This window comes from Notolepis coatsorum (genome assembly GCF_963971535.1).
Source record: "Notolepis coatsorum genome assembly, chromosome: 3".
Classification (NCBI taxonomy): Eukaryota; Metazoa; Chordata; class Actinopteri; order Aulopiformes; family Paralepididae; genus Notolepis; species Notolepis coatsorum.
Window position 1 is genome coordinate 32,476,870 of NC_140167.1, and position 12,037 is coordinate 32,488,906.

The following is a 12,037-nucleotide window of genomic DNA, read 5'->3' on the forward strand; positions in this document are numbered from 1 at the left end:
CCTGGCCAACAATAAAGGTGAACCTCTGTGACCTCCACCCCCAGACGTGTTCTAAAGCCCCAAAATCTTTCAAAAGGAATTGGCCGAAGCAAATCCATAACCCTGCACGGATTGGTATTGACCCCTGAGCCTCGGCAGTGGGAGCTCCCCCACCTCTCTTTCTTTATCTTATCTCCCCAAACAGAAAGAACGCTATTAAATGTCTGGTTGGGTCTTAAGAGTGAGGGGCTTGTAGCTGCAGCTTTTTCCTAGTTTGCCTTGGTTTAAGTCATTGATTGAATGACAAGTTCATCTCTGGTTTTCTGAGGCTGGATGTTTTTGCTTGTTTTTTTAGATGGCAAATAAAAGCAGATGTAGGTCTACTGTAATTGTTTAGGGTTTAGCTTGCCCTCTTTCATGAATGAAGAAGGAATATGACTGATGATATGTTTGTGTGCATGTCTGTGTGTGTCTGTGTGTGTCTGTGCGTGTCTGTGTGTGTCTGTGTGTGTCTGTGTGCACCTGCAGGAGATCCAGTCTCTTCTGATCAACTGGAAAGGCCCCGACCTGACCACCTATGGAGAGCTGGCGCTGGAGGGAACCTTCCACGTCCAGCGGGCCAAGAACACCCGCACGCTCTTCCTCTTTGATAAGATGCTCCTCATCACCAAGAAGAGAGGGGAACATTACGTCTACAAGACCCACATATCGGTACGGAACCGACTATAAGAGAGGAAGTCTAGGATTCTTCTTTGTACTCTGGGAAATCTGCATTGGTTCTTCTTGCTGTATTATATTGGTCAGTGATGTTGTTCCACTGATTGCATCGATGTAGTGGTTACAAAAAAACTAGTACTAGTATACTATGCACCTATGTTGAAAAGACTTAATTACTTGGAAAGGTTTATCAATAATAAGGTGGGTAAAGCATAAATAAATAAATAAATAAATAAATAAATAAATAAGAAAATTAGTAAAAGGTCAAATCCAGTGCCTAGGGTGTTTTAGAGTAAATGATTGATTGTGATTGCAGTGCTCCACCCTGATGCTGCTCGACAGCGCCAAGGACCCTCTGCTCTTCAGCGTGATCCACTTCAAGCATCCCAAGCAGCCTCACACAGTGCAGGTCAATATGAACCATGTGCCCACTGTTGTCCGTCCAGAGCACAGCGAGTTATTGAATGTTGAAGCTGGAAGACGTCACAGGAAGCCTAGTCTCGCACTACTGTTCCAGAGGTCTTTCTTTACATTCTGTTTAGCACTGTAGGACTGGTTTGGCAGAACCTGTTGGCATGGATGACTATAGGTACATAACAAACACTGTAGAATGGATGACTATAGGTACATAACAAACACTGTAGAATGGATGACTATAGGTACATAACAAACACTGTAGAATGGATGACTATAGGTACATACCAAACACTGTAGAATGGATGACTATAGGTACATAACAGAAAGCACTGGTCTGGCAGAAACCATTAGCATGTCTTTACGATGTCTGTATGATGCATGTCTGAACACTTTGTTCCCCTCCCCCCTACAAGGACCACAATGGAAATAAGCTCTATGCTTTTTGTGTCTATCCTTGGCAGTATTCCAGACTGTGCTTCTGTCACGGGGGGGGGGGGGTGGACCTTTTATTGTTATTGGCTTATTTCCTCATTTGAATTTTCATTTATAATCACACAGGATGTTCCTACGGGCGGCTGATTGGCGCAGTGGGCAAGTCGCTCGCCTCTAACGCAGGAGACGCTGGGTTCGAGCCCAGCTCTCGGCGTTGCTACCGGCCGGCCGGTCGTTCATACTAACACAATTGGCAAGTGTTAGAGGGTGGGAAAGCCAGTGGGTGGGGATTTAGCGTTGTGGACAGCGACTCCTACAGGTCGGTTTGGTGACGCCGGTGCGACGGAAGCAGGAAGTGACGGGGGCAGCGTGAGCCTCCCACGCGTTACTCCTCGCCACTGAGAGTTCGAGCTGCTGCGGTGAAAAGATGCGACAGGCTGCCTCCTCGTGTACCGGAGGGGACACGTGATGCAAGGCTTCTGTCCTCACTACAACCAACCTGTGGGAGGCATAGTCTAGCAACGTTCAAGACAGGGGAGGGAAGAATTGGATATACGAAATTGGGATGGGCGAAAGAAAAAAAAATGGGGAGAAAAAGTGGATTAAAAAAACAAGGGATGTTCCTACCACTACAATGATTGAGAACTGCTGGTCGACACTGTAGTGTCTTCTGTCTGCATGCTGTTCACTGATGTATCTAATCAGTTACCTGGAGTGACTCTATTATTTGGGCTTTTCCATCACATGCTACTGGTTCAACTCGACTCGACTTTACTCTACTCGCTTTTGGTACCAGGTACATCGTTTTCCACTGCAGATAGTACCCCGTCAAGTCTTCAATGGGGGCGCAGTTATTGACACTGCACAGCCACTTGTGTGTCTGTATACCGCTTCATTCATGAAACAAGGAAGTACTCTAGTATCGATTTAGGACCCGTTTAGGATGAGGGGAGGACATTTCTCTTAGTTTGATAACGTTAAAAGTAAAGTTAGGCTTTGTTTTCTGCTTCCCTATTAGGCCACCATCGTGTAGAACAGGGTTCAGGAGGTAGAGCGGTCGCCTGGTCATCGGAAGGTTCCTGGTTCGATTCCCGTTCCTCCCAGGCAGCGTGTCGAAGTGTCCTTGAGCAACCCCTAATTGCTGCCTCCGCCATCGGTGTGTGATTGTGTGGGTGAATGTGAGGAACAAAATTGTAAGGCGCTATATAAATGCACCATTTACCATTTAGTGTAGTGAGTCTGGCCAGAGCAGGCGTCTTAATAGCAAATAACAAACATTAGAAATACTTCACCTATAAGTACAACCCTGCTTAGCTTCGCTGAAGAGATTCGCTGCAAAACATAATCGTGTTCTTGAATAGATCACTAGATTGATCAACTTCTAATACGATTCTCACATTAGCACATTGCTTGGTTGATAAGAAGATGATGGTGTTGTTCTTGGTGCTGTTGCGTATCTCTGACCAATCAGCGGACTGCAGTGTTTTCACGTCACCTTTTGGTCTTCTTTGGTCGCTTGAACTTTCCACAACTTTTGTCCAATGGAAAACCATGAAAGTAGAGTCGAGTAGAGTAGAGTTGAGCTGGTACCATGTAATGGAAAAGGGCCATTTGTGACCGATAAGTGCTTGTTTTTGTGACAGGCCAAGTCCGTGGAGGAGAAGCGCCTCTGGGCCCATCACATTAAGAGGCTTATTCTCGAGAACCACCACACCATTGTTCCACAAACGGTAAACACTTTTGCAGGAATTCAATCTTCTCAGCTCTTGAAAGGCAATCACCTCAACATAAAATTACAAATATTATTTTTATTTTTAATTATCTTTTTCTTCCAGGCAAAAGAAGCCATTCTGGAAATGGATTCCACCTGTAAGTGTTCCAGCTCATTTAACTGTTGCCACAGCAACAACAACAACAATAATTCTTATTTTTAAATGCTGCCATCATCAAAAGGTGGGATGATTCATTTTTCCATGGAAAATGTGAACTGCTATTACATTTACCGGGAATTATCTCTAAACCATTCTCAAATGGCTGTAGGTTTTGTAATTGGTTGCTCTGAGTGAAACGCTGTGCCGTCCGTCCAGATCCAGGGAAGTACCGCTACAGCCCAGAGAGGCTGCAGAAGACGGAGTCCTGCCAGGCCGACCACTTCGCTCTGGGGAAACGCAACGGACGCAGGAGATCAGGTGAGACGGCCCCGTGCGCCTGATCTCTACTGAAGCAGAGAGAATGGAACTCGTCCTAAAATGTATTTTATAAACCCACCTACTTCATCTCCCTAACTGTAACCTCACATCTAATCCTAACCTAAAATAAGAGATTTAAAAAGGAATTTTCCCAATACGAGCCAATGTTGGTTACCAACTGACTGACTGACTCCCCATTGTTGAAACGCACATGTGTCAGTCTCCGTGTGTCCGGGTCCGGTTTAGTCTTGTGTTTTTTTTACCATTGTTTTTTTTTTTGGTGGTAGAATCTAGCCATGTCCATCATCTCACAAAGAGAGACACACACACGCACACACCTTAAAATATAGCTACAAATATATCTATCATAATAGTTTCATGTTTAAAACAATTGTATTCATTTCAAAGTTCATATTATTTTGTCCCGGAGAAGTCCCCACAGAAATGAGATTTGTGTCATTTGTGGCCATTTTGTGACTAACCCCTTGTCATTTGATCATTTTCTTCACCTTTTTAGAACCGGCAAAACCGGTCACGAGGAGCACAAAGGGTTGGTACATTATGCTACTTGTATTGTAATAGGATGTACTGTATGTGTGTATGTATGCTTTTCAGAGGGGAAAAAGCAGATGCATTGATTAACAAGGACACAGTAAGCCAGCAGCTAATGTTAGTCAGGGTCACCGCCACAATAAAAGCTTTCCCTCCCTCCAACCCCACTTCTCCTCAGTCCACCTAGACTAGAGGATCAACACACACACATACAACTCTCTGACATTAAGTCAGTTATATGCAGAGATGAAGAAAAAGGCTTTGTCATACACAAGCTCCTTTCAACAGTCAAATTCAGCCTTGTCTTGCCCTTCTCTCATCCCCTCTAATTAGCTATTATGAGAATCTCTGCGCTCACCTCTTCAATGTTTCCCTGTACCCCCCTCCATAAAAATAAATGTTTGTAACCAATGTAATGAAGATGTAATCTCCATGTCAGCCACCCCTCCTGTTGGTTGTGAGGGAGCGGGGTCATCATGCCCGCTTTATGAGGGAGCGGGGGGGTCATCATGCCCCGGCTAATTGTTGGTTGTGAGGGAGCGGGTCATCATGCCCCAGCTAATTGTTGGTTGTGAGGGAGATCAAGCCCCGGCTAATTGCATCACAAGTAGTTTGAGTGGAGGATGTTTTCCCACTGGCATTTATCTAATCAGGAAGGATCACAAAGGCCCCTCCTCCTCCCCCCGACCCGAGGCAAGATAAACTGCTGCCTCACTGATCGCTGCTCAGTTACATGCTCAGTCTCTTTATGATGAGCCAAATGTAGAACTTCAAAGGGGAACGGTGTTAATCTGAAAATAAGGGGCGCTTTTCTTAATTCCTTAAGAGGGGGTGACTTGTCTTTTGGGAGGTTTTGATCTGACAGCGGCGGTTGTGTTATCATGCTCAGTGTTCCCTCTCGGTTGCCTGTGCTGTGCTGTCGTTGTGTTAAGTCAAGTGAAACATGCTGACGTTGCTGACATTGTTGTTTGTTTTCCCCCTCTCCTCTCCTCCTCGTTCCTCTCGTCTCTGATGTCCGTGCAGCCGTTCTGAAGGTGAGCCTCCCACACACCATTTATTTTTCCAAAACCAGGGTGTTTTCTTCCACATGCAGCAGAAGTTATTCAGTTAATGTAGCTCCAGTGTGCCGCGGTCAGATACGGTTCACACCGGGGTCCGGTCGACGCAGTAACGCTAACCCTTGATTTTCCACTGAATGTCGGATGTATTTGAACGTTATTCATTCATTCCCTTTAACCTTGCAGGATGACAAACATCATATCTCATAGACCTTTTTACAGCCGCTCCGTCCCGTTCCAAATCGCACAGTTGCATTCACAGCTCAGCTCTTGCTCTGCCCCCCCACGCAATAACAACCCACATCTCTGACCCCTCGCGCTACAGCACGCAGACAGCGAGAGCGCACTGCTGGGGGACAGGTGCTCCCTTCGGCCGGCCTCTAGTGTCAGTACGCTGGCCTCCAGCGTAGGCGAGCTCCATGCTGAGGGGCCTAGTGTGGAGGAGGAGGAGGAGGAGGATGTGGAGAGTCTAGGCCCCGGGAGGGACTCTCTGGAGCAGCTGGGTCCCGGTGACATTGACCCTACTCTGGGCTCTTCACCCACCGAGGCGGTGGAGAGGGTGGAGAGGGCGGAGGAGGAGGGGGAGAGTTACAAGGAGGATATTCTGATGGCAGATGACCAGGTAGCCGACTTTGCCAGCTCCATGTTGGCAGCCATCTCCTGTTGGCACTATAGGGCCAGGGCTTTGCTATCCGCTCCCTTCACAACGGTGAGGCTCTCTGCCACCACGGGTTTCCCACTTCCTGCTCCATCCCGCCGGCTTGCCATTGACTCTCTCTCTCTCTCTCTCTCTCTCTCTCTCTCTCTCTCTCTCTCTCTCTCTCTCTCTCTCTCTCTCTCTCTCTCTCTCCCCCAACTCTCTGTCTGTGTGTCTCTCTCGCTCTGTCTGTCTGTGTGCGTCTCTCTCTCTGTGTCTCTGTCTGTGTCTCTGTCTGCGTATGTCTCTCCCAACTCTCTCTCTCTCTCTCTCTCTCTCTCTCTCTCTCTCTCTCTCTCTCTCTCTCTGTGTCTCTGTCTGTGTGTGTCTCTCCCAACTCTCTCGCTCTCTCTGTCTGTGTGTCTCTCTCTCTGTGTCTGTGTCTCTCTCTCTCTTTCTCTTTCTCTCTCTCTCAAAATCGACTAACACCAGCTACCGTTTGCTGTGCACGTGGAATGCCCCGACATGAACTCACTGCATGGACTGAAACCTCCTCCCCAGACTTGCTAACGATCTCAAACGGACGATCCTGATGGTCCTCAAAATGTATAGAGGTGATCGCAAGCCAAACCCCATGGTTAGTCTGCGCTAACATAGGGGTCGTCGCTCCCATCATTCCATCCACCCCTCGACGCATGGACTGTGTGTTTTCATGTCGGCTATGATTGTATGTGTCTGGTCTAGCCCTGTGTCTGGTTATAGCCATGTCTGGTCTCTTGTTGTTCAATAACCACGTGTTCCAGGATAAGGAATGTGAAATGATTGTTTTGTTTTTAAATTTGATTTGGATGGTGGAAAAAAAAAAGCAAAAGAAAAAAAGAATAGTCCCCTATTGTCCAGAAGTCCTCCATAGACCGTAGCATCGGCTTGATAAGTCCTCAGATGTGATGTTTTGACTTCAAAGGTGAATGGAGGCGTCTCATTAAGGGATCATTGTTAGGGCTAGAGCTTTGATCTTTGATAATCATCCATCCTAAAAGGTTTCCTTTTTTGATTATTCATAATTACAAAGTCAGTGTTAGCTCATTGTTTTAATAACCACCATATAATACCTAGTGTTTTTTTTACTTTTTTTTGTTTTGTTTTTATACTGCCTCACAGTCGGCTACATACATATTCTACTGTGCCTCTTACAGGATGATGCAGACCAGAAAAGAGATGCTACTGAACTGCAGGCGACCCCGAGAGAGGACACGCAGACATCCACCCAGCCGGAGGAACCAAGAGACATCTGTGTGGAAGAGGCCGTTGTCAACCAGGTAGTTATAATCCAAGACCTCAAGAAAGGTCACTCCGAGTTCGTCGTTGCTTCTGGGATTTGACGCTTCGGAATTAAATGGGATGTTTGGAGGCGGGACTTAATGGGACTTGATTTGAATGACGTTGACCAGAGATGGTCAATTTTCATAATACACCTGTACAACCAAATATTGTCTTTAACCACCATTATACAAAAGGCTATATCTGCATGGTCCGCGGTCAGCGGGTGTTGATGTGCACATGTGGCCCATCACCTGAAATGAGTTTACAATGTGTCCATGTCCACACACAGTGTCGTTTCCAGGCATTGAAAGCCACATCTGACATGGGTAATTACATGTCTGCTGGTCCTGTCGTATCTGTGAACAGGCGAGCGGAGAGTAGCCTATAAAACTGTCATTTACTAAACTGTCCTCATACAAAGCTTTTTGGTTTACAAATCAGCAGGTGACCCTGACCATCAAGCCCAGTCATTTTTAATGAAGCCCATTTGTATCGAAGGAAAGCTGGAGGCTGAATTGGTCTCTGGTGTGTATTTTTTTAATCTTGGAGATGAAAGTGCCCCCCCCCCCCCCCCCCCCCCCACTGTTGGTACCCTGTTGTCGGCGCTCCCATTGGGAGAGGCAACATTTGATTTTGGGGGACACAACCTGTTCTTATAGATCCTGATCCTCCTGGTTACCCAGTGGGACGGCTGCTGCTTCCTGTGTGCGACAGGTTGTTATTCTGCTCCTCCCCTGCTATCTCCTCCCTGCGGCTTAAAGCTTCTCTCCTTCACCAATACATACGTAGACTCCACCAGAGCCGGGCAGCTGAGGGGAACGGGGTCACGTCGGTGTAATGGACATTGTTGAAACCTCTGAAATTGCTACTTTTCACCGTTTAGTTCTGCAATGGAAACGGCCTACTGTGGAATTATTAGCCATCAATCTGGGAATCTGACTGGAATGTCTTTATAATTGTATCACACTTTGGAAACTGTGCATGAGAATAGGCCAATAAAATGAAGTAGCAGGGGACGCCACGTGCAATAAGGCATGCATTATAAATTGTGGAGGCTTTAGACTACCCTGCCAATTTGACTGTGAATTGGTCTATTAACCTAATGGACGGTGGAGAGAGCTTCTGGTTTATCTGATTATAATGTCTCCATTACCCCTTTCATCCTGCTCTACACACATTCTCCCTCTCCTATCCTGTCCCAGGTCGCTGTGGAGATGCTTCCGCGTCAAGACTGTGTCCCTCGGGCAGATGACGAGCAGCTGGAACAGGACCGTTCCCAACACCCTGAATCCCCTGCCTCACCTTCCCTGCCCAGTGGGCAGCCAGAGGCTGAGGGCTCAGAACCTGAGGAGACCTCTTCTAGAGGAATTGGAGGAGGAGAGGAGGAGGAGGAAGGAGAGAATGACTGCTCTGGTGTCCAACTGGCGGAGACCAGTATTCTGACCAATGGGGAGTTGTCAGAGGAGGGAGAGGAGGTGGTGACTGATCGTAAGAACATCCTGCCTTGCTCTGTGTTGGACCAGGCCAGTGTTGGCGCTGAGCATTTTTTCAGCAGCCTCTCCAGGAGTGTCAGCCTGGTTTCGGAGGACTTCCTGGCCTGCCCCTCACCCCAGATGGGCAGCCAGACCTCCAACAACCCCTCCTCCCTCTGCATGCAGCTCCAGGAGGACACCCAGGTGTTGGTCACCCCTTCCCCAGAGCCCCAGCAGCTCCCAGAGGCTAACCTCTCAGCCCCTGCCCATGACCCAGGACCAAACCTCCTTGTGGAGGCGGAACGCAAGTCGACCCTCTCCCAACAGGACCGCCTGCTCATTCACAAGATCAGGAGCTACTATGAGCACGCTGAGGACCAGGATGCTGACTTTAGCATCAAGCGCAGGGAAAGTCTCTCCTACATCCCCACTGGCCTGGTCAGGCAACTGAGCAACCAGTTAAACTGTGTTCCCCAGGACCAGGCCGTCCCAGTCCACAAGAAAAGCTCCTCTCATAATCGCCCAACTTCTTGGTCTGTGTTTGACCTTCCTGGCTTAGATAAGAATCAGGGAACAGAAACCCACGATAGACCTAAACCACAGACAACACCAGAGGTTATATCTCAGAGTATCAATGAGGCCTCTACTACAGATGAGGTGTTCAGACCAGCTTCAGACATGGTCAAGGTTTGGCAGGACATGGAGGTGAATGAATGTCTTGAGCAAACCCATGAGGTTTCGGAAACCAGGGAGGAGACACCCTGTGCTCTTAGAATACAGGAGGCAGAAGGGGAGCAGGTGGACTCAGACACCTTGAATGACGAGACCAGGGAGGAACCATTGAGGATTTTGGAAGAGTCCGAAATGAGCCCCGTCTCAGAGGAACCTTCGGTCTCAGGGCACACTACACCTTTCCCAGTCAGGGAGGAGGGATATGTGTTAGACTCTTGGTTGGGTAAGACCCCCAAGTGTCACGGGAGGGGCAGGGTTGCCCGGGCTCCTCTACCCAGGATCATAAGCCTCCGATCAGGCATCGAGGAGGACCAGATCCTGCAGGACATGGGGAAGATGAAGAACAAGGTTTTCCAGCTGGCACGCCAGTACAGCCAGCGCATCAAGAACAACAGGCCTGTCATCAGGCAGAGGAACAGAGAGTCTGAGAATCAACTCGCCACCAATAACCTGCCAGCTGTCCTCGAGGAGAAGACCCAGCGGAGGGACAGGGGTAAGTAAGGTACCAACAACTTCACTTTCATGGTCTTCTGCTAACAGTAGGTTTTAAGGTTTTAACGACGTCTATTGGTGATGAGCAACCATTGCCGTTGCATTTCTACGCTTTATTGACTTGCTTTCCATCGTAAAAGTTCATGGTAACTACTGAGCTAGTCGTCTACTCATTCCAAACAAACTGCTTTTGCTGCTGGTGACGTGAAACGTATCACCCGTGTGCCCGATGGTTTTCCCGGGTGTGTCCTACCAGACACCACTGTTGACAACAGCTGAGGACAGCAAATGTAAAAGCATTCATGAACTGGGTGTATAGGTAGAATCACTACTGTGTTATATCAATTGGAGATGGAGAGTGGCAAAATAGATATTTATTCATATGAACATTTTTGAGATTATTACTTTAAAGCGGGGTGTTAGTTCACAGCAGTGTGTTTACAAATAGATGTATTAAATTATGAATGATCCATTTTACAGATCAGTGTAGTTGGATTCATACTGATGCATCATGATACATAGATTTATTTTTACATCCCTATCATCCAATGAATAAAACTGAAACCTTTTTGTTTTCTATTTGTTGTTATTGTCTATGAATGCAGGTAACCCCAGCTTTACGCCACCCTTCAACATTTATGAGCAGGTGACCATCCATGAACTGCCATCCCCAAGCCCATCCCAGACGTCCAGTTCTGGGGCCAGTTCACGGGTCACGTCCCCCTGTCCGCCCCTGGCTACCAGCCCCCAAAGCCCGCTTCAGTCAGAGACCCTCCACTGGCCAGATGTTCAGGAGCTGCGCTCCAAATACATTCACCCTAGGCTGGGCCCAGAGGCCTCCCGCCGCTCTAAAGTGTGCCGTAGCTGGTCGGTCCCAGAGAGCATGCTGGAGTGCTGTACTGTGGGATTCGGTAGTTCATCGTGGAACCCCGCTGGATATGCTGCAACCAGCTGCAATGGTTCTGCAGACGCCCACAGAACTCTTACGGACTCACCCGAGACCAGATGTGTTAGGAGTCCCGCCGGGGACGTCCAGCCCCAGACCCGGCCCTCGCTGTGCAGGTGGCGCTCCTTGGATCACATGCTGGGAACTCTGCCACTTCACGAGGTGCAGAACCTCCAAGAACCCGTGAGGACCTGTTACATAGCGGGTCAGGCCACCGGGCCGAATGAACACAAAATCATCATAGTGGAAAGAGTTTCCGGAGCCAAGTCGGAGGATTGTGGGAAGACTGGGGGACGTGAACTCGCCACGAGAGGAAAGGGCAAAGTCCAAGACAGAGGGAGCGTCCTCTATGAGCGGCTGGACTGTGGCAAGAAGTCTGCAGCACTGAGTTCGGGGAAACGCACGGAGCGCAATCTGGTGAGGAACTTACGGGAGAAGTTCCAGAGCTTGAGCTCTAGTGGCTCGTGAACACTTGAAATATGCAAAACCATCATAATAAAATTCACTGTCTTCCTCTTGACCACCATGCCATTATCATGGAGAAGTTTATGTGCCAGTACTTGCTATTTTTCAACTTTCAATGACGCCCACCTCCCACTAAATGTTTTTTTGTCCTTCTTTTTGTCTGCACAGCCATCTTTTGTCACGTCACTAGGGTGGACATTCAGACGTTCAGTGATGATTTGGGTTGTTGCAAAGGTTGTCGCAACATAATATAACACAAGGGATATAAGTGGCCACGGGTCACGGCCATGAGGGGAAGTCTATCGTTGTTGAAAATGTTTAAATGCAATATTTGTACATTTAGTTTTTGTCTACACTGTACAATACAATGTTTATATATGAAAATAAATATATGAATATAGTGCTCTGTATCAGTAGGAATGTTTTGTTCCATATTGCAGTAGACAGATTGGAGGTCCTGCTCTTCTGGTGTACTATTTGATATTGTGTCCTATGCATTGACCACCTACTGCTAATGATTTTAATCCCGAGAGCTGTAATCATGCCAGTCAAATAAGAGCATGAGAGGAATTACAACACAAGATGTATGGGAGCTAGGGAACAAGTCATTACTGCATAGTCAAGAG

The 12,037-nt window shown here is 47.7% G+C and overlaps 1 protein-coding gene across 1 annotated transcript in view; it reads left to right on the forward strand.

Moving 5' to 3' along the window:
* Positions 1 to 11,814, forward strand: part of LOC311225753 (pleckstrin homology domain-containing family G member 3-like) — a 51,568-nt gene extending 39,754 nt beyond the window's left edge. The window contains exons 9-19 of the mRNA XM_084311147.1: positions 508 to 690; positions 1,013 to 1,105; positions 3,189 to 3,275; positions 3,381 to 3,414; positions 3,633 to 3,734; positions 4,252 to 4,284; positions 5,310 to 5,320; positions 5,670 to 6,053; positions 7,178 to 7,300; positions 8,507 to 10,001; positions 10,606 to 11,814. Coding sequence (XP_084167273.1) covers positions 508 to 690; positions 1,013 to 1,105; positions 3,189 to 3,275; positions 3,381 to 3,414; positions 3,633 to 3,734; positions 4,252 to 4,284; positions 5,310 to 5,320; positions 5,670 to 6,053; positions 7,178 to 7,300; positions 8,507 to 10,001; positions 10,606 to 11,414 — 3,354 coding nt within the window. The 3' untranslated portion in view covers positions 11,415 to 11,814. The remainder of the gene's footprint in view (positions 1 to 507; positions 691 to 1,012; positions 1,106 to 3,188; positions 3,276 to 3,380; positions 3,415 to 3,632; positions 3,735 to 4,251; positions 4,285 to 5,309; positions 5,321 to 5,669; positions 6,054 to 7,177; positions 7,301 to 8,506; positions 10,002 to 10,605) is intronic.
* The last annotated feature ends 223 nt before the right edge of the window (positions 11,815 to 12,037 follow it).